The sequence below is a fragment of the Poecilia latipinna genome, unplaced genomic scaffold (genome assembly GCF_001443285.1).
Source record: "Poecilia latipinna isolate Pla-1442-1.1 unplaced genomic scaffold, P_latipinna-1.0 Scaffold61, whole genome shotgun sequence".
In the NCBI taxonomy this organism is placed as follows: Eukaryota; Metazoa; Chordata; class Actinopteri; order Cyprinodontiformes; family Poeciliidae; genus Poecilia; species Poecilia latipinna.
This window is the reverse complement of record NW_015112677.1, coordinates 321,421-344,427: the sequence shown is the minus strand read 5'-3', so window position 1 is coordinate 344,427 and position 23,007 is coordinate 321,421. Positions and strand designations below refer to the sequence as shown.

The 23,007-nt window shown below is 38.6% G+C and overlaps 1 protein-coding gene across 17 annotated transcripts in view; it reads right to left on the bottom strand.

Annotated features, from left to right (window-relative positions):
• ptprk (protein tyrosine phosphatase receptor type K) overlaps positions 1–23,007 on the bottom strand; it is a 112,766-nt gene that overhangs the window by 66,976 nt on the left and 22,783 nt on the right. For all 17 annotated transcript variants that reach the window (XM_015057183.1, XM_015057192.1, XM_015057199.1 and 14 more), the window contains one exon: positions 5,436–5,558. In XM_015057183.1, the coding sequence (XP_014912669.1) occupies positions 5,436–5,558 (123 nt within the window). The remainder of the gene's footprint in view (positions 1–5,435; positions 5,559–23,007) is intronic.

The window sequence follows — 23,007 nt, the reverse complement described above, 5'->3', positions numbered from 1 at the left end:
GTGATCGGTATCGGTGTATCGGCCATCATGGGTGATCGGTATCGGTATCGGGAGGAAAAAACCTGATCGGCACATCTCTAATCATAATATATATTGATATAATTGCCCATATGTTTAGTTCACAAAAAATGAATTCCCTTACTTTAGATAAACTTCTAGTTTATTTAATAAGTATGTTATGCAAGCTAGTGCTATCTCTGTACAATATTAACTTTGACAAGAGAACTGGTTAAAAGTGAATACCGACAAGCAATTTTTTAACAAAGCGTAAATATAGGTTTCTTTTTAAAAATCTGTTGCTTTCTACAATAAGTTGGTGAGAGGATGGGTTGCTATTTTGGTCAGAAAAGTCTTGAATCTCAGTTTCTCTGGATGAGAAAATTAGTGAATGCATTTTAGACTTTGGTGTACTACTCAGCGCTTTAATACTTTATATTCCCAATGGAGCACTGCAGAAAGTGAAGCAAAAAAAAAAAAAAAAAAACTTAATCTGGGTGTACAAAGAGCCAGCCCTTCCAGATGTTCTAGTAATCAGCTAAGACCTTCACCAGATGTTGCTGCTCTGAAATATGATGAAATGCAATACTTCCCTCCTTTGTATTAATTTGATAATCTAACATTAGCTGGTTATAAATGAGACATTAGCCAAACAAATTATTTTTCATTAAAGGGTGTATTTGTTCAGCAGAAGCAGCATGAAATACACAAAATAACAAAATAAGACCAGTTTGTAACGGCATTTTCCATTTATTGAGTTGAGCCATTGGACTAATCTTCGACTTTCAGGAATAATATACATTGTATGTATTAAAAAGAAGAATTGAAAAGATTAGCAGTAGAGCGAGACAGATGAAAACACCATATAATAGGACATGATTAACAATTACCATTAAAATATGTAATTAAACACAAAAAAAGACAAAATGCCGTAAAATAGGCCTTTACAATAACAAAAGTTGTTCTATTTTAATTGCATATTGTTCTATGCTCAATATACATTATACAGTAGTCATAAAAACGATTGTGATTATGAATTATTCTTTAGCTAAACTACTGTGATAAAACACTCCCTTCAGAACAAAGCGGAACATTGTGGGCTTTCAACAAAAAAACAAAAAAACACGAGCATCTAGTTAAGGACACATCTTTCACCACTGCAGTTATTTAAGTAGCTCCTTCTGCTTGATTTCTCCTCTTCTGTTGTTGTTGTTAGTACCAACTCAAATCCCTACTTTTGCACAAATAACAGCTGAAATGTGTTTCCCTCTCTATTTGTTACAATAAGGTTACTTGCTGGTTGTAAAACCAACCAGGAACTAAACTGATAAACATCATTCTTATTTCATACTTTTTTGGCACTGATGCTAAAATGGTTACAGGAGAAAAGTGTCATTAAGATAGCTGCCAGCTAAAAATACTTCTATCAGTTAGAGACCCAGATATGTCAGAGCTCACACAACACTGCAAAATATAACCTTTGGCGCCTTACCAAGTCATTACACTGCCTTAAAAATATATACATATATCCAGCAAATAGATAAACAGTGTTTTCAGTGAAGTTAACATTAAAATGACTTCCAGTAAAGTCCTACCGATGACCTACAGAATCACACTAATGATAACAACTAACCTGGGACGAAAATAGCATGGAAAAATGTGGGTAAGAGACAGTTCATGAAACTAGACGCATTCAAACACGATCTGTGGCATCCAAGCCGACTTCAGGATGCCAAGAACATCTGACACCTTAAGTCTGCCAGTTTCTAAAATGGCTGATGTCTTTGAAATGCCAAAGTCGAAAATGGCTCCTAATAGAATGATGACATAATGAGCCTTAAGACCTAAATGTGTCACAGAAATAACAGCTGTGTGGCAGTGATATGGAGAAACAATGCAATTATTTGTTTAGTTGAACTATATTTACATTAATTTGATTTAGTTATTTTTCATTTGTTTCTCAACCTGCCAATTATTCTTAATGAACGTTAACTATCTGGTGATATGTATGCATATGAATTTCACTAGTTCAAAGGCAAAACATGATCAATGTTTATAATTAAAACCAAGCCCGACAAAATGTTTTGCTTTTTATAGCATTGATGGCCACTGGAATACATCCACATGAAGCTCTTCAGTTTTCTTCTAACTGTGTTGCATGCAGGGTTATTTGCTTTTATGGGCCAAATTCATGAAAACATGCATCTCAAGTTCAGCAGATGGGAGGAATTTGCACACATTTTGGCATTAAGAGACTAAAGACGTCTTCTCTTCAGTCACAAACACGTCAAGTCCAGAATAGATCAAACTGGTGCAGAAAAACGTTTTTGGCAGCACCCCTGCCTCCTATTTCCTTCTTCTGCATCAAACTTGTAGTAACTTTTCTACATTTACCCAAACTTTATGGCCTAAGTAACTCTAATCGTGCTCCTTGCTCTAGCTATATGATAACATAAATACGAGGGCTTTTTTTTCTAACTACAGTATACACATCCAAATCCAAATAAAGAATACAAAAAATACAGTAAGCAGGATACATTTCAACAAGCTCTGTCCAAACAATCAGACCACAGCCTTGCTGATCTGAGCAACATACAATGCTCTTAGGAAGGTGAACAAAGGCTAATTGGACTTAGCAGTCTCAGTGCTCCACAAATCAAGCTTTACTTTGACTTCAACTGACACCACCATCATTAAGTTTATAGTCAAGGTATACCAGAGAGGCTGTCAAAAACGGAGGCTTTAATGTTATTTTTAATGATGTGTTGATGCATTTCTTGCGATTCATTATTAAAACATCCAGTGACACAGTCACAGTTTTCATCTTTGTCTTTCTTTCTCTCCTCCCTTATTTGAGAAATTGCTATTGAAAGCAAGCGGAAAAAGAGGAGACGTGGAGAGAAAGGCATGCCAAATAGGTTTAGAGTGTTACTGGCTGACAACATTATGAGTCGAGAGTATCTGCTTTAGTCTGCTGAGCCTCAGAGTTTCAGCCTGTGAATGTTCAACTGGCGCTGCACTCTTTGCCAACATAGCTTCCCAGCCCTCACCATGGTGGACTGCCAGCATCAGCCCCCAGCGAGATTACATAGATGAGTTTTAGCTCTTAAAAAATTTACTAACCATCCATGGACACTTAACACACTTAACACTGCCTTTGGTTCAAGGAGTGATTAGTAAGTGGGACAAATAAATCTAGGTTAAAGCAAAAAAAGTTTCACAATTGCAAACACATTAAATTAAAAAAAAAAAAACTACCTTAACAGATTATTAACTATCTTCTGACATCATCTTCGAGACATCAAACATTCACAGTGACACTATAAGAAGACTCGTGGAAGTTGCTAATCTGTTGTTATGCTGAGTATTTTTGGAGCTGCCTTTTCAAATTTTCCCATGCCTTCAAGGAGAATTTAACAATCAGCTCCAACATAAACATAGCTGCCGTGCCCATCGGCCAGGCATTTACTGTCATAACTGAAGACTTTCCTCTGTGGAAAAAATCCTACTTAAATGCTGTGGCTCTAATCCTCTCCGAAGTCTCATTTCCCATTCTCTGCAACCACTGTTCCACACCCGGCTGGCATTATTAGCAGCCGGGTGTCAATAATGCACCCGGCTGCAAAGGGATCAGCTCATGATCCTGTACCTTTAGGCAAGGCAGTGAACCAACATCTCCAAGCCATTAACCTGCTTTGCAATCCCTCCGACCTGTTCATCCCACAAGGTTCTGGAGAAGTTAATGCTATGTTAATTCTAGCCATAGCAGATCTGCTCCCCTGGGAAAGGTGTTTAACCTCGCCGAGGTAGCAACTCTGCCTTCGCTGCAGAGTGACACCATTTGGTATTTATAACATATAATGCAAGGCTGTCCACCAGTGGATATCTGTGTTTTGTCATAAACAACTACTTACTAGACACCAACCCACATTTCTAGAGTAAAATCTAAGTCTATGTGAAAGCTGAGGAGAGAAGATGTTGAAATGAACTTTTCTTTAAATGTCAGCAAAGGTGGGTTGCCATGATAACAAGCGTCAGAGATAAACAAAATCATTGCATTGTCATGGTAACAATGTCGCAATCTTCCCCAACAAAAAGAGGACATGAGGAAAATTAAGATAAATGACAAAGAGTGAAAGAAACTTTAAAAAGAATATTTTTCGTCATGTTTTGCTCTTACAGATCACTGCTCCAACATCTCTACTTTTTTCTTTGAGATTTTAATTTGATAAAGCAAGTTATTATTTGAACATTGCTCGGCTAGTTAATACTAAAACATTTTTCGTTTAACACTGTAAAGTAGGCAACCTTGCCTGTTGGCCGCTGTTGATTAATGACCTCATATTCTGTTAATTAGACACTCGGCCCTGAGGCAGAAAGATTTAATTTCCCGTTCATCATCATTGCTGAGAGAAAAAAAAAATCAACTGATTGAAGAGGGGTAGGGGAGAGAAGGAAAGGACAAGAGAGGAGAGTAAAAAGAAGGAGAGTTATAGTCTGGAGTAAAGTGTTAAGAATACTGGTTTAATGTAAAATGTCTGCATTTCAAGCCAAAGCATGCATTATAATATAACAGGAGAATTTGGAACAAGTTTCACTATAAATATAATTGAACAGAATCATGAAACATCAACACATATGAAGGATTTTGTCAGGCTTGGTAAAGTAGTTAAACTTGTTGCTACTGAAGTAAGGCGCAGTAAGAGACTCTCAGAGAAGTCATAAAACATGGCCACAGGGTTTACGAAATGATTGATGATAGACACAAGACAAAAATGAAAGCATACTATGTTGCCCTGAAAACATGAACTCCTATTTTCTCTTTTACTATTAGTATCAGGAGGGACTTTCCTGAGATAAAAAGAAAGAAAGAATAAAAAGATCATAAAATCATATTAGCTGGCTTTTTGTGAAGGAGTCAAGGTTTTAAAGCTCTTAAGTTCATTAAGCAAAACATTAAGAGTGCTAAATATTTTTAGTACACTTATGTTTATGCTACAGATCATTGCAGGTGTCATTTCACTTGCCTTATGCATCACATTTACTCAACCACTAAAATGTTCAATCGCACTGTTCCTAACATTTAAAGTCCCTTTAAAAAGTGGAAGTGAGAGTTCGGGCATAACAGCTAAAGTGCAGGATGGACATTTCATCAAATATCCATATATAACATTTTTCTAAATATATATATTTTCATCTCTTAAGAATGGCATTCATTATATGTGCAATCAACATCTATTCTACTTTAAACAATTAATCCAAGGACAGACGGATGTTATTGAGAATTCTTAGATTTATTTTCTAAGAGTTCATATATAGACATTTTTATTCCAATAATGCAGTTGTTGATATATTGCATGTAAATTATTGGTAAAATAATATAAATGTAATAACTTAACAAAACTTAAATGTAATATATACATAAAGTTGGACGGTACCTTGTGGCAGGTCTGGTGAGACGTATGGCATTTCTTGGGTGTTGATGTGGATCCAGTCGAAGTCATCGTAAAGGTCTTGCTGGTAGTCGCACTGAGAGAAACCCTCGTCAAACGTACAGCTTCCTGCAGACAAAAAGACATAATAAAGTTGATTTAATCCAAACAGAAAGATGGCTTGCAGAAATAAAAGTTTACTTTGATGCAATATTCATTTCACTCTCCCTCTTTGATTCTTTCCCGTTTGCTTTCTTTCGACAAACGTCTGTTTGCCAGAGCTCATTAAAAAACCACCAGGAGTTCAAGCTCCATCAGTCATCACTCAAGGCCAGTCAGGATCACCTCTGACTCAAAGCAACAGAGCCTTCAGCTGATCATCTGAGCCCATCACCACAGGCCCTGGGCTAACCATGTGTGAGCTGGCCGCCTCTGGCTCCGCCTTAACAGGAAGTTGGCTCTAACACAGAGAGACGTCACTTGTCCCTGACAGCTAGCCGAACCGATCGACCCGCAGTGATATGTGGCTCATGCTGGTAATATCGCTGATAGGAACAGCATGCTGGTCACTACTAGCTATCTGATTCATTGACCTAGCAGTGATGCAGAGCTTGTGTTAATAAAATGGCTGGAAGACACATGGATAAGAAAAGCCTCAATACCATCTGATTCAAGTCTTTGCCAGTTAGCGAAAGAGAGGTGTCCTTTGTGTCCTTCATGAGCTAAAGTAGAAATGAATGGCATGCAAAGATTTGTGGAGAAATCTTCAGATTATTTGTAAATTCTGCAAAGTGAATGATGTCCCGTTTTGCACTGTAAAGATAGACACATCTTGAGTGTGCAAGTATATTTTTTTGTTGTCTGTTCAAAAATTAAGGTATAAATGAGTCTTTTAATATTGACTGAATTTGCTTCTACCATAGCTGCTTTAGCTAAGGTCGAAATTAGAAGTGGCTCTGTATTTATAACAGATGGATTGGCTGGCAGCTGGAAACAGACCATTTTCAGGTTAACCAGCCATTGACCAACTGGTCACATTTAAATGGCACATCAAACGGCAATAGGATGTGAATTTGTACCCGACTTTGGAACATTTCATCAAACAAGGGAAGAGGCGAATGTACCTGGAATTTACCTGGAAAGATGAGTAAAGTTGCTTTGTTTTATCCTTTTGAGTTTCCAGGCTGTCTGTAATAAAACATGCTGGATTTTGGAAATTTTGGCAACCTATTAGAAATCTCAGAGCCAAGGAAATGGTCTCCACTTTATAATGCATAAAATGAGACTGCTGTTAAGTAAGTAATCCCAGCTGTTTTACAATGACTGCTCTTGTACAGGGTGATGCTGCCTCTCCTTTAAATACAAATAATTAAGAACCAGTCAGGACAGGAATGCTTGTAAGTGAAGTATTCTGAAACAAGAATTGACTAAAATCAGTATGGAGCTTTGTAATAAAACTGATAGATCCATTTTTAAAATGACATATACTTTGTGTTGAACAAAAGCCATATAATCTCAGTTAAAAATAAGGCAGTCAAACATGAAACCATATTTGTACCTCTCCAACCTCAATGTTTGCACATTTACATACAAAGTGCACGGCAAGAATAGTATGAATATGAGGCTAGCATCTTCGAAACCAACATCAAAGCTGAATATTTTATTCCGTTGTTTAAAAACTAATTTCTTCCAGGAACTTTTGCTTTTGGAGTCTAAAAGTTATGAAAGTAAACTTAAAAAATAAAAAATAAAAAAACATTCAAATTCCATGTTTAAAGATGACTGAAAAACTACTGAAGACATAGGATCGTGGGAGGAGGTCACCTTTAAGCATTATCAGCAACCAGCACTGTCAGCAACATAAATCTCCTGGTATTCATTTAGGAGTTAAAGCTTCACTACCTGTGTCCTAAAGCAAATTGTGGCGGATGTGATGGAAAGCAGAACGACAGGCCCTCAGATACCCTGCTGATCCGAGCTCCTGCTGCAGAGGCATAGCAAGAGGTGACAGACGCCGCCAGAGGAGAAACAAGTTAACATCAAACTAAGCGACTGTCTTCGGCTGGCGGCTGCATAGCTGGCTGTGACTCACAGCCTCAGAGGGACACTGGATCACATTCCTCTCAGCGACATCCTTTAATTCAGCTCCTCTTTGTGAAAATCAGTTCAGTCACAATCAGTTCAATTAAGTCTTTGTCACGGCAAGTTACCAAAAGACAGGACAAAGGGAGTGCAGTGTATACCAACATGATGACTTTTTTTTTCATATTCTATAGCAAAACGATTTATCCTATGAATAAATTTACAGCTTCTGGATTAAGAAAAATGACTTTCTCCACTTTTGACGTCAAAATGTTTGTGTCCGTGTGCATGCTGTGTAAAACTGCACGATCTCTTGGTCCCCAACAGCGTGTGTCGGCTTACATCTTGCTGCCATGCAGTTCTCTCTGCGTGGTTCAAAAAGAGCAACGTGTGAAACGCTGGTGAGGTTGCAAGTAGAGTTCCAGAAACATTTATTGGAAGAATGCAGATTTTGGGGCTAGAAAACCAAACTAGCAAACCTGGGTGAACACAGCATCAGCACAATAAACCATCTTTCAATTACAATATTCCTTTTTGTATTATCTTCATTCAAATGGATTGATTTTCATATCTTGTTATTGTATTCATTTTCCTTGCCTGCTTTGTTCTGCATGCGACTCAAAGTTTCTGCAACCTATCATTGGAATCTCTGATAGAAGGTCACCCTGGACAGCAGTTTATTACAATGTTTACCGGCACATCAGAAAAGTAATCCTTTCGATTTACACTTTACTTTTGGTGAGCTAAAAGCTCTAGGCTCTCTAACTTGTACTATTTTTACACTGAGAGATATAAAAATAGTACAAGTATTTGATGTAGCTATGGTACATCAAATACAAAAGGACAGATAAACTAAAAATCAAACCAGTGTTTTCATGTTTTTGTTTTTGTTTTTATATGATTTTCTGCAAAATTGGAGCAAATCTGTTTGGCCATGTTCTGGCATTTTAGGGGCACTTAACCTTGGGTTGCAAACTCCAGAGTTTTTGGTCTTCTTCTACCTCTTTAACGTTACCTTCATACTACACTGGCTGGATTTAAGCAGACCATGCTTTAAATTTGTGCACAAACTTTATTAGAGGTGCTCCACCTTGGCTCAGCAGAGAATAAAACATTCCAGTGCTCCAAATTTTCATTCACTGTGTTAAGGAAATTTGTTCAAACAAAGAAAAATCCTCAGCTCTTGTTTGGACATCTCTGAATGACATACTAAACACAGTGCTAGTGTGTGTGTGTATGTTTGTGTGTGATTGAGCTGCAAAAATAGCATGAAACTGTCTGCACACATACAAATATCAAGTTAGCTCGTGGCTTTACTAAATATGTAGCCAGCAAAAGGCAACACAGAATCACTGATACATGCAACTGACAGCAAATCCATGCTGCCAATAATGAGCCAAGCGGACCATGAACTCATGTTTTGCCATAAAGGGGGAAAAAAGAGTGAACAAAAAGCCAAAATCTGTTCCACTGTCGCATTAAACTTTTTTTTTTTTTTTACAACTTAAATTTGGCAGCAGGATATCTTTTTAAAATCGTATTGCTGTCACTAAATCTTATTTCTCACTTTAGTGAAGATTAATGTTCTGGTTTTTGTTCACTTAGGATGATCTAAAAATATTTTCCACAATGCTCAAATACTGAGTGGGATAATTTTGTATTACTTAATTTTTCAAATTCAGAAGAGTTCATAGAGTAAGATCCCTGTACTATGCCTTTAAAACTTAAAGTTGATAATGCCATGGCATGCAAGCTTTTAATCTTTTTTTTAAGCTTTTAATCTTAATTAACAATATTTGAGCTAATTGGAGGCACGCTTGTGGGTGAATTTTAAGCCAACATCTCAGACACACTGCTTCCTTGTGTGATTTCATGGAAAAATGAAAATTAGCCGGCCAATATATCAGGAAGAGAACCTGGGAGAACTCCCAAGCTTGGTTCATCCTTGCATACTATGACTAAAAGTGCCAAGTTCATCTGTTCAGACAATTAAAAAGGATTGAAGGCCGCTTAGAGAGGAAGAAGCCAACTCAACATGACGGGTCTTCCAGTGGACAGAGAACCTAAGAATATCACCAAATTTTTTACAAAGTTATTGAAACAATGAACAGTCGGTAAGTGTGCAAGTCTGCCATCAGAACTGATTCAGTTGCACTTGTTCTGTCAGCATGTGAGCATGTGAGTCTGATATCTGGCACTTTGAAATATTTTGGTAATCTTGTCTGGTGTATAACAGAAAAGATTCTGTCTGTCAGACATTGAGAAAAGAAAACAGCTACTGTAGGATAAAACATCATTGGAAAATGTGTATTTGCCCTCATGAAAAATTTCAAAGCTTTATTAGAAGAGTTGGCGACACTGGCCATAAGGTTCACCCTTTTTTTTTTCCAGAATCTGCATTTTTCAGAATGTACTAATGGAAAAATGTGGTATAACTAATCTTTACAACAGCTTTCAAAGTGCATGTATATGCATGAGTACTTGTCCAGATGGGTCATTATTGCCACCTTCTCCTACATTACAAGGACACACATGCACACCCGCGTTCACGCACAAACACACGTACAGGGCAAGAGAAAGAACGAGGGAGAAACACACGGACTGCATGTTAATCACTTCCTAATCAGCTTCTCTGATTGGTCGTCTCACTAATAAAATAATGGCGACTCATTTGCATAATAAAATAATTAGAAGGACTTGATAAAGGCTCAAGGGCAGAGACAGGAAACCATACACACACCCACTCACACATCCACAGCGACACAGGATGGCTGCAGTCTTCTCTGAAAGACTGCTGAATGGCTCAGACAACATCTGCCACCATCACTCAAAATCATTTTGCGTTGATTTGCATTGACCTCCACCTACATGAGGTGAAACAAACAAAAGCGCCTTCACTAAAACTCTTCAAAAACATGGATCTGTACGTGCCCTGGGGGGCTGGAGGGATCTCTCCCAATCTCCCAATTGTTAGTGTAGATCAAGATTATTATTTGGCAAGGACCAGACGGTGTTACAATGGGTAGTTTGATTAGCTTTTGCTCCCCCTGTAGTAATCTCACTGATCTGCAGAAGAGGCAGTATTAAATCAGATCTAACAACTGCTGTGTATGAGCAGAAGTGTGTTTTTCCCCCCACCTCTGGAACATTCAGGAACATCCTTCAGAAGGTCTAAGCTAAAAACTGGACTCATCATCAAATCTAAGAACCCCAAGACAATATTAGTTTCTTGGTGCAAAATAATCATACTGGGTTATGTCTTACTGAAACTAAGACTGAAGGCAAGGTGATACAATTATGTAGGTACAGTGATAGTATGACCGTGATCATATTTTAACTATAGCAGTTTTAAACTGTTATGACACTGTACTTGGCTCTAGGGCAGGGGTCCCCAATCTTTTCCCTGCGAGGGCCACATGACTGTTCCCTTTTCTGGTCGGGGGGATTGGATTACTGCCGACGACATATTCGCGTTTGTAGATAGATTTTTACCCAGAATGCAAATGGAAAAAAAAACTGTGAGCGAAACGGTGACTGGTACTGACTAGTATATATTCCATTGAGGGGAAACTAAGTTTCATATCTGCTCAAGAGCGCCCCTGGTGGTTGAAGAAAAATCCACATATATATGAAAATAAACACTGAATGCTCTCTGGTGTTGTTCAGGGGGCCAGACCAAATGAGGAGGCGGGCCGGATCCAGTATTGTTCAGGGGGCCGGACCAAATGAGGAGGCGGGCCGGATCCAGTATTGTTCAGGGGGCCGGACCAAATGAGGAGGCGGGCCGGATCCGGTCCGCAGGCCGTAGCTTGGGGACCCCTGCTCTAGAGTCTTACATTTATTAAACATTTGGTCACTTTTCAGATCCCACAGAAAGACACATTTCTACAGTTGGAGTATCAACATTTATGGATCCACTGCATCTAATAAAAATATGCTATTTGTATTTCTTATACAATAACAATAATAACAGTAATAATAATAGGCAGCCATAAGAGGCAAATCAGCAGAAATTGGGCTCTGAATTCTGAACAGGGAATCTGTTGTAAAGTTACAAGTTCATGGAGATTATTAGCATGCAAGAAATGCATCTTCAATGAAGTCGAGTTCACTACATCATTATGTCAGAATAACCTTCATGACCCGAGTGTCTTCAAATAATGATACTTTATATATATATATATATATCAGTGCAACTTTTTTGTATCTGTTCAAACTAAAAATCCTTCAAAAGCTCAGAGGACTGTAACATTGTTAGAGGTCAGCTGGTTGAAAACATCTTCACGTTTTAGCCCTGATTGTGAGCCAAGATGAAAACATCTAAATCTGCTCGGGAATCTGAAGGGCCCAGGAGAAGACACACTATCTCACCCTCGCAACAAATTCTGTCTATAATCTACATAAAGTACAAACCCTCTGCCTCCTTCTCACCACTCTGTCTGTCTAGTATTTATCAGGAGAGCTCTGTTTCAGGCTGCTGGCAGAGATGTTATCACCGGAGAGCAGATAAGACAACATGAATGAGGGAAGGTGAAGCAAAGGGGAAGGGTACGGAGGATGAGGAGGGAAAATGTAGCACTGGGACAAAGAAAGGGGGGATTTCGAAGGATGAAGTGTGAATATTGTAAAAAAAAAAAAAAAGAAAAGAAAAAAGAAAATAAATAACTAAACTGTTCTTAAAGATTTAATCCAGCTACAATATAATCCTCACTTTTTAATTACTGCAATTCTGACCTCATAATTTTGAGAGCAGACCTGAAATTATATTCACATCTAACTTTTAGATTCCAATGTAGTGAAGAAGTCTAAAAATGGCCAAAAGCAGAAAAGTTTAAATGTTCTTTATGTAGTTAATAACAGTAATGGTGATAATAACACTATTTTGGTACCTCTCTACTCTATGGAGCAACAAAACCGTCTATTTGGTTGTTTTTTTTTTTCTGTGAACATGCTTCACTAAGTAGCCCTGAAGCTGACTATCTCAAGGACACTAATAAAGTTGTACCTTATCATTTACCCTATGTGTCGTCTCTACTTTCTGTTCACTGTCTCTGCCTCTTGTTCTCTCTCTCTGGCTGTCTGAGAATAGGTGAAATTAGCCTGAAATGATACAAGGTGACATCAGAGAAGCATGCACAGGCACACACATAGACAAGCTCCCACTTGTCACGCCTCAGCGGACCTTGTAGCGCAGCGCCAAGCCATCAAAGCCAAGGCCCATATACATACGCACCTTGGGTGTTAAAACATACACACCGGCTCGCGCAATCACACACTTAAAATACACGGCAACACACCGGCGCGCGTACGCACGCAGCCGCACACAGCGACACCCAGGAACGCTCAATGCAGTACTTTAATTGGAAGTGCTGAAGGCTGGAGAATTTCTCCTTCATCTCACAATGTTGTAATTGAATCTGAAACGTACATATGTGTGAGTGTGTGCTCGACTAATTCATGGGTTTCCATTGACAGCAACAGTAAAAACAGAAATGTGAGTTTGTTCTTCTGAGGAGTCTTTCAGTCCTGCCACCCCTGACTATCTTCTCCTCTCACCTCTCTTCTCCTAATGCAGGTTTTCAATTCAAATTCCAACCATCTCACTTCTTTTTTTTTTTTTTTGTTTGTTTGTTTTTTACAATCCGTCGTGGTGAAAAAAGAGCTGAGTCAAAAAGCGAAGCTCTTGATTTACCGGTCGGTCTACGTTCCCACCCTCATCTATGGTCATGAGCTTTGGGTCATGACCGAAAGAACGAGATCACGGATACAAGCGGCCGAAATGGGGAGGGAGGGAGGGATGGATGGACGGACGGACGGACGGACGGACGGACGGACGGATGGATGTTTTTTACAAAAGCTCGTGATTCGGCTGCACTGACTGGGTGAAGGGACAGAATCCCGCTTGCTTTATTTTGAGTAATGGTCTTTGTAAAATACAATCGTATAATCAATATGAACATAAATAAACTGTAACATTTTAGACGCAATCTAAAATGCTCAATTTAGATGATAGATTCTGATTAAAAACCTGGATTGTGTTCAGGAATGAAAAGATTTTTGACTTCCCGATTATGCGATTTGCTTTTGAGTTTTCTCTTAAAAACATATTAAACTTTCAGTTTCAATTCAATAATAAAAAACAGCATCAAAATGTAACAGATTGTGTGTGGCTTACTAATGACCAGCTCCAAAAAAAAAGGAAGAGCTGGTGTAGAGAAACTTACCTACGCAGCATTGCTATTCAAAAGGGTTCATCCGATAATGGGAAGTACTTAATTCGCACTCTCTCTGTTTGTTACATCAGAGACTTTAAAAAATATTGCCTCAAGGTGAGCAGGTTCAGGCTCAGTTTGACTTGAAAGGCATTTACTCTGATAAGAACGTTTGAACATGAATGAGTGTGTTGAGTGGGCTCCACCTAATTACAACCATTTTTTTCACTCCCTCTTTATCAAATGCAAGGCAGGAAAAAAAAAATCGGAAACTTTCCAGAACTCCAAAATTACTTTTTTTTTGATAATAAAGTAATTAATTAAGTTTTTTATTGTATTTTTGGCCTTTTTCCCAACTTTTTTCAAGTATCTCATGTTGCCTTGTGATAACAAAATGAGTGTCTTGCTTTTGAACCTCTCTTTAGTTGGATGTTTTTCACCATTTGTGAACACTTTATTGGCTTAATGATTAGGTGATTAATCAAAGCAGTAATCGTTACTTGCAGCCCTTCAGCACACTCTCATCTGAGAGGCTGAAACAAATGAGTGTCTCCTTAATTACAGATTAATCATATAATAGTTTCAGCAGTAGGACTAGTAGACTTTCATTACAGATTAATACGCTGATCATTTTTCAACAAACTAGGCCGTCCTAAAGAACATAGATGCCAAACATTCTTAAATTACCCACTAAAATTTCCAAAAACCCACGCCACCTTTGTTTAGTGTCTTCATTATTAACTCTATTAAAGTTTAAATTCTGCATGGCAGCAACTTAATTAAACACACTAAATAATCTGTTTACAGTCAATAGGACACTTGACCTGGAAATACATCACTCCTTAATGGCAACACCTTCTCAGTATGTCCTCCTTTATTTTTTATGTTATTTCATCGGAGCTGCATGTTTGTTGAGATAGTTGAGAGAGCGGGTCAAACCCTTCCACAGACACTATCTTTATGATATTCACCTCTCTCTTGCCCTTTTGCTCTGTATCTGTCCGCCCATCGTTAATCTCTATTACTATTCAAATGGTGACATTTAAAGCAGCGTCACATGCTGACCGACTGGCTGCCAGATAAGGCAGGAGAAAAAGGGGACTAGAGATGGAGAGATGGAGAGGAGGCCTGTTTTGTTCAGAGAACATTGGGAAATCTTCCTCACCTCTCCATTACCTCCCCTGTCCTCATGCTTCCCCGCCTGTAAATGAGTTCACCCAGGAGCCCTAAGCAGAGTCAGATTTCCCCCCCATTCTCAGGAAAGTTGAACCATCCCCTCCTTTTTTTTAGTGTTTGTTCACCCATTTACCTCTCCACACACCCACTGCTCTGTTTATTGTCTCCTTGCCAGGGCTGTGCAGTATAAAGTTTAGTAGGAAAAGTGCCACTTTAGTTCTTCATTCTCAGATATAACGTTTCAGGAATGCTAAGATACTTCCATGTTTTGTACCAGTGACAAGAAAAATGAAACAAAGAAGTTTTACGGCTCACAATTAAGTGCCAAGATGACTTCAGACATCAGTGGCCTATAATGACCCATAAAACATCTTCACAATTAGATTCAATATCTGGGTGTGTCATTCTGAATGAGTCAGGGGGGAGAAATCACTTTGGCTTTAGTCAGCACTGGGCTTAGCTTAGACCCGAGAGTGCAGCTCTTCAAAAATCCCTAAACAACAAGTCTCAACTGGCTGCTTTTCCCCACTCTTCCCCCAGCACACTTGACCTCAAGAATGCTGACTGGCTGATTCACCACAGACACTCAGGCTGCATAAACTACAACCATATTATGACTCAAAGAGGAAAAAATCCAGGAAGGCAATTAATAATGTATTGCAGATCTGCTTGCCAGGCATCTAAACAAAAGTGATCTGCAATTCTGAAGGGTTTGAGGTTTTACTACACAGCTCAAAGAGTGAGAATGTGAGAATCAAGCTAGGTGAACCTTTCCCACAGAGTTATACAAATGCACTGAAAAGGGATCAATGCTGAACAGAATGGGGTCAGAATAATTGTTGGCAGTACGCAGGGCTGGATTTGGGTGGAGCACAAGCTGCTACACCTGAACATAATCGCATGCCGCCAAAGCCAACAAAGCTTCTTTACACTGCAACACTAAACCGTTCAGCAGAGTCCCTGATAGCTCACTGATAAGTCTCCAGGAGAATGCATTCAAAATAATGCTTTATCCTCTGTAGAGTATTTGAATGAGCCAATCACAGGGGCAGGCATGGGGCAGTTATTTTATAAGCCAATCAGGGCATGGCTGAGGTTTTTGGACTGGAAAACAAGTCTGGTGTGGCTGAGATAAGAGCAGAACAAACGCACATTAAACACTGACCCTTGCAGACACACACAAACTGAAAACACACAAGGTAAGTAAGGCCAAATGAAGGAGGACAGTGGAAGTGAGGACAGGGGGAAAAATGATGAGGAGGGAGAGTCTGAGGAGATGGAAACCCTGCAGTGAATTCAGAAAGAAATCCCATCCAAGAGATATAAGTAGGTTAAATCTGAAGCGGCTAGCTTAGCAAGTCAGCACTGAGGCCAATGACACACTGAACTGCCTGGCTGACTTCTCCGATTGTCCAGCAAGCGGGTTCAAAGGCTGCCTGACTGATTTACTGACTGACTGGCGGGTGGGTCGGATTTACTCTATCCTGTGTTTGTGCAGCTGAAGCAGTTCTGTTGTTCAGCCTGTCCGACAAAAAGCAGTTCTCCCCGCTGACACACAAAGAACAACCTGAAACAGCACTAATACTGGAGAGATCGGCAGAGATGAAGAGAGGGAGAAAAGACACAAATAAACACATAAAAAAGCCTCTAGAATATCTAACTTCAAAGCAGAAAAATGGCCTAAAATAACAATTGAAAAATGTTTCTGGGACTTCTGTAACCAATAACAATCAAATATGAAAAAATAGCATGTCAAAGCAGCTCTTTTATCTGCAGTTGTGACACAGTTCTGTCGAACAACAAAAGATACCTAACGATAGCATTTACTGTCCTGGAGGAAATTTACTTTTTGCTGTGAGCACAGAAAGAGAACAATGCACAACACCGAAAACCGTAGGGACTCAAACAAAGGAAATAACATACAAATGGGAGTAACATGCAAGGAAGCCAGAGACCTACCAATGCATGTTCTGAGAGCGTCTGGAGAGATAAATACATATCATACGTTCCAGTCAGAGTGTTAGGTTGTCTCTGGTGAGGCTTAAAAGTGGTCCAAGTTCGTTGCAAAGGGGCATAAATAAAAACCACAACTTTACATCACAATTATGTGTTTCATATGTGTGCATACAAACATAAACAAATATACTCAAAGGATTATTTCTATTCTAATTTAAGTATTTTTCTTTCTTTTTGCTTCCTGGAAAATGCTACTGCAACATTTGTTTTATTTACTGAATTTATTGCAAAGGAAGAGCAAAAATAAAAGTTCCCTTTCAAGAAATAAATTGGCTTAATAACTTTGAATATAATTATTTGTTGTAGATTAACCGAGTCCAAAAAGAATCCTTGACCCAGAACTTTTCAACAGATTAGAAAAATAATTACTCTTTTGATACATTGCCTATTATCTTATACAACGAAAGTTACGTTTCAAAAAGGATTTCAGACTATTTTGGGGTCTACTCCAGTTGCCATTTAAATCATAAAACCAAAGTTTTTCTTTTAACAAACTATATTGTGTTTTAATTCTACAAACAAAGGTGAAACCAAATACAGTTAAAGTGAACACGGTTTCTCCTTTGTCCCTTTACTTTTTCACACACATATAATCAGACACAATAGCCTGGAGACTAGCGCGAGTACAGTCTGCACAGAGTGGATGAATACATTATCGCGCGTGTTGTCACCTTCAGTTTTAAAAAGTGGTCAAACATCACTTACGGGCTGAAAGAGCTTGGGTCTGGAGACGTAAAGAGAGCGCAACAGTGACAGGGAGAGAAAGACGAGACGCCCTCCACTCCCTCCTTCCACAGCATGTGTGTGGTAAATGAGTTTTGGGAGTTCTTGTCTCTTTACGATAGCTGTAACTGGCCTGAGGACAGCTGTTATTACACTTCGCAACAGGGAAATGTGTGTTCAGTCCAGGAGAAAGACACTGTGTGATAATGATTTCTAGAGAAAGACAGTGAAACTTTATAGTCATGTACTTTGAACTCTTTGCAAAGATATTTAAAGCCAGTTTAGTAAAACGTGTACTCCAAATAATTCACCTGTATCTAGTTGAACAGGCCCCTCCTCTGTCTGACTCATAGGGAACAAAGGCCAGATACATATTGGTTGGTTAATAGGTGTGTGAGTATCTAGTCGTAGTTAAGTGACGAAGCTCAGTGCAGGAAATGAGTCCAACCGGTTTCTGACTAACATTCAGGTTATAAAGCACCGCCTCGGGGTTACTCAGGTTTACAGACGGATGTAAAAGCACACAAACCCCAGCGCACAGACACTAGACACCATTATTAGCCGTGCCTCTTCTCTTGTTTCTTTGTGTCTGTCTGCCTTTATGGAGGTCAGAACACAAATAAAATAGCTTGGTCTAGTGCTTAGTAATAAAAGACTTCTCTGGGCGGTTGAGGTTTTGAAATTTTCAAATATAAACACACCTTGTGTGACGCCATCGACTCAGAGTCACTGTCACCATTTCTTACTAAACAACTGAACGTAATTTAGTTATCCATTAATTTTGCCATTTTTTTAGTGATTACCAAAAAACATGTTTGTTTAACTGACCAACCATCATTAACTTAGAAATATTAATGGTTATAACAATCATCAGCATTTACAGCAGTGAATTACTTTACAATTATGCTTTTATTTAGAGTTTTCCTTTACCTACAAGTCAGGATTGAAGTATGTAAGAATAAATCTACAGAGAATAATAAAAAAAATATGTTAAATTGAGAAAGCCAGGCTTGTGTTACATAAAATGTTAGTCCTCTAACAGTTTGCAGATACACTAAAATCTTGTCAGCGTTGTTAAAAACGTCACCTTGATATTTACTCAAACTGACAGGAAACACTGTCCCTTGTAAGTGGAAAATGTTTCCTGACCTTGACAGAGTACCCAACCATTGAATTGAGGGCATTATTGCATGAGTGAATCTCTCGTCATTGTTCTGGCAACAGGAATGGAAAATGTCAAGTAATACAATGCTCTTTAAAGCAGCAAAAAGATCTCTAAGACTGCAAGGGTTCTGGAATACCATGAGAACAGCGTGAAAAAAAAAACAACAAAAAAATATTATTAGAGAAAGACATGGATAAAGAAAACCTTTACACGAATGTCGGCCATATGCATGACCCCAAAATGTCCATTTCTTGGGAAGTGTTTGTTTTTTTCCTTCATTTCAAAAGGAATGTGGGCTATTGCTCCAGGGCATCAGACTGTTTCATCAAGCATGGCCTCCTATTAATTTGGCCCCTGTATGTTAAAGTCATGGGAAAAGACAAGAGCCTCAGAGAAACAAATACACAACAAATCAAGGACCTACAAAGCAGACATGACCACAAAACAGAAACATACGTCGAATACAAAACCCCATTTACTCTTTGTAGCATCACTGCTAGCATTTCAATGATGTAAAATGTGAGTGTACGTTGTTACATTTGCACTTTAATTGGTTAAATGGTTTTAAAATAACATCTAACTTTTTAGAATAATTTATGACTCCCAAAGTAGTATTTTTGCTTTCAGAAGTATGTTGTTGCTAGTAATTAAAACACATATATACAACCTGCCTAACTAAAATTCATATTCATATCTACAAAGTTAGTTGTTTAATTAGTGAGTGGCATCTTGGATTTTAACAGCAGTTGCACATTTCATGTAATCCATCCCAAGTTTTGCTTTGGGTTATTTTGTGACCAAAAGATCTTAACGGTTGACAAATTCACAACTGGAGTCGCGTCTATGAAAGGCATGTTCTTTCTTTGTCCGTCGTGACGCTGATTCCTTACTAATATTCTCATCTAAAACATGTACAGAGCAACTAAAGTCATAGTGTGATTAGATTACACAAAGCTGGATTCTGATAAGGTGACATCTAAGAGAAGTTGAATGCATTCATTTGCGAGGGAAAATATAAGCTTTGATCTTCAGGTGACAGCGAACTGCTCTTCTGAAGCTTTGTGGTTCTACCGACAATTGAATAAAGAAAACCTCTGTCTCGGTAACAACATACCTCTTTGGTTGCTTGTGTTTGTCAACGAGAGAGTTGGTCTAGACCTTTTAAACTTTCCCACAGTTTTGTCCTTATTAATATTTGTTCCCCTGTCACATGTGCACCCGTTTTTTTTCTTTTGTTTAATATACATCCCCTCACAATCACAGGCTTTCAGTCTCATTGTGGCATGTACCCACAATAAGTGCCAAGCAATTAACACTGTTTGTGTTCATTTTGCAAACAGGTTGGAACCTTGATAATAGAAAACAAGCACAGGCAGGCCACATTTCATTTACATCTATCTATGCTTTTCAGTCCTCCCCTCCTCGTGATCATTCATCACTCCTGTCACGACCACTAAACGCTCACAAACTCCACCACATTCTGTCTCCTCGTTCCTCCATGTCATCCTTCGTAGCAGACAGCCAGAAAATGCTGGTTTCTCTTTGGCTGGTCTCACAGGGAAACCATTGGGTGTTATACAACATCCCAACAATCATCGCTCTGTTTGGTTGTTGACTTGTGTCTGAGCTGAACTTACGCACACAAACAAGCCGGGTCGCTCTGTCTTACTCCAAAGAGAACACACAGGCGAACTCAGAGCGCAGTCTTTTTCTTGCTCACATTAATGAAAGTAATTGAAGTGGACAAGGGGCTTTGTAATTCTGAGAGAGACAGTGAGAGAGCAAGAGGTCATCTCCTTTAACTGTCCACTTCTCTCTGCCTCCTGTTCTGCAGGCAAAAGGGGGAGGGAGGACTGGACAAGGAAAGAAAAATAGAATAAAACTGATAGTGACAAAAAGAGGAAAGAAAAGAAAACTGAATATGTGGAAAGAGGAGCTCAAAGTTATAGCCAACATCTTGTATCCAAACTCAGAAAGTACTCAGAAAGGTCATATTTTAGAAAAAAATACTTCTAAAAATACAAATTAAAAATTCAAACCATGTATGTATTTTCATGAGTTAGTACTTTGCTGTCCATTCTTTCCAACACAGTTCACACACTGTCATATGGAATGGATAGTTCATCTTCTGGATGTTTATGTTGAAGGAGTTATTTTGTTTGTAGGTGAACCTCAGCCAAAGTCTCGAGTTTTTCCTAGCTTCTCATCAGCTTTCAGTCACCATCCTTGACCAGTTTCCCTTTCCTGGCTAAGAAAAAGAGAACCCACAGCATGATGCCACCATTTCTATGTTTCACAGCAGATCCTGCGTCCTTAATGTGAGGTACATTGACAGTTTTCTGCATGAAAGCATTCTGCTTGTGAGTACAGAACTCATGTGCTCCAACATGAAATCTAAAGAACCTACTCTGTGATTTTAATTTGATCAAATTTGAAGAAGCCGAAGTTGTAGGCATACATTAACAAGACACTGAAAATGGCATGCAGAAAGAGATTTTCTAAAAAAAAAACAGGAAAACATATTGATGGATGACTGGTGGGCTGGTTGGATCTAGATTATTGGAATAAAGTAATATGTTACTGGTGCTACCTCAAGAGGGAAAGCAGCACACACAAAACGAGACACGTGTGCGGCCATGCCCAAAGGGGCAAAAGTTCATGCAATCAGGACTAAAAATGTGCCAGTGTTCTTCAATATGTCTCTCAAAATACATGAGTGTGTATGAGGCGATGCGCCGAGGGCAATGTGTTAAATCCACTCAGCTAGACGAAGAAACTAAAACAGCTTTCTTGGACTGAAGATGTAGCCACGGGCCATGTGGAAGGTTATGCATGTGTGTGTGCTGGCCTCAGGGTTGTGTGATTGTGTGTTAGAGGGACGGATTGCTTCATGCCTGGACTGACATGAAAGGTAGAAGGATAGATTGGGGATCTTCCCTCTCTTTAAGAACAAATCCATGAGATGAAGCCATACAAACACAGATATAAGTTTGAAAACTGTGTGTTTTAAGATGAAGGAGGTGAGAGAATTATTAATTAAAACATTTTTAAAATATGACTTATTTTATCATGTCACAATAAGGATGTACCACTTTGATGATGGGAATGAAAACACAAAAACCATTGTGTGCAAAAACAAAAAAAAAAACAAAAAAAAAAAACAGGCCACTGCAACATAGCTTGCAAATTTGCAAATGATTGTCAACATTTATAAATCAAGCATGTCCCACGACAAAGAGGCAGAACAGAGACATAAAAAAGCAAATATGAGTTATAAGTACTGCTCCCTCTTGCTGTCTCACAGCCTGACCAAATATGTATAAAAGCTATCTGTAGAAAACACAACTTATTTTTATACAATTTCTTCCACTTCTGTGCTTCCTCTGACTGCATTTGGAGCACATTGCTGTTAGAGAAAACAGCTAACATCTCTTCTTCACTCAGAAACAGAGCTCGCACCTTAAATAAGTGAATGCAACTTAAAGCATTTAATGTATTGCATTCATTGACTGAAATAACGATTCGGTTTTATTTAGTTTTCAACTGTCCAAAGACTAAGCAACACCTCTCACTAACTGATTTGTCTAGTAATTAAAACAATTATTTCAGAACTACATATAGGTGCACTTTTGGTAAAAGTACAGAACTCCATAAAGTTAATATAAATCTTCTGGAAAGTTCTTGTCTTAACTGGGACCCCATATTCAACCTGATGTGGTCAACAAAATGTAAAATTATTTTTTTGCATATGATTGGTAATATGCAATGATGATCTTCACACCATCAGCAGAGTTTTTAAATGATAAAAAGTGTCAACACTGCATTTATAATACGACTAGCTACTTAGCTGTTATCCCCAAAGCACCCAACTGGTCGATGTGCTTCGTCTCCCACTGATCTTTGGAATATTAAAAGGGTGAATCTGTTGGTAACAGCAGAAAAGCTAAATTGAGCACATTCCTCAATACCGACTGAGTCTGATTTCATTATAGATAAATCAGATTAATCTATTCAATCTCTTTTTCTTTCAATCTTTCGGGGCCTTTTTCATTTCTTTGCTTTTTTTTCTCCCCTATTTCTATATGTTTCCTTTCTCGTTTTTTCATTCTGTCCATTTCTTTTGAGATCCTTTGCATTGCATTATACCAGATCTGACTTTTTCATGTCTGTCATTCTATGTATCAGCTTGCCTGTCGGTCTAATA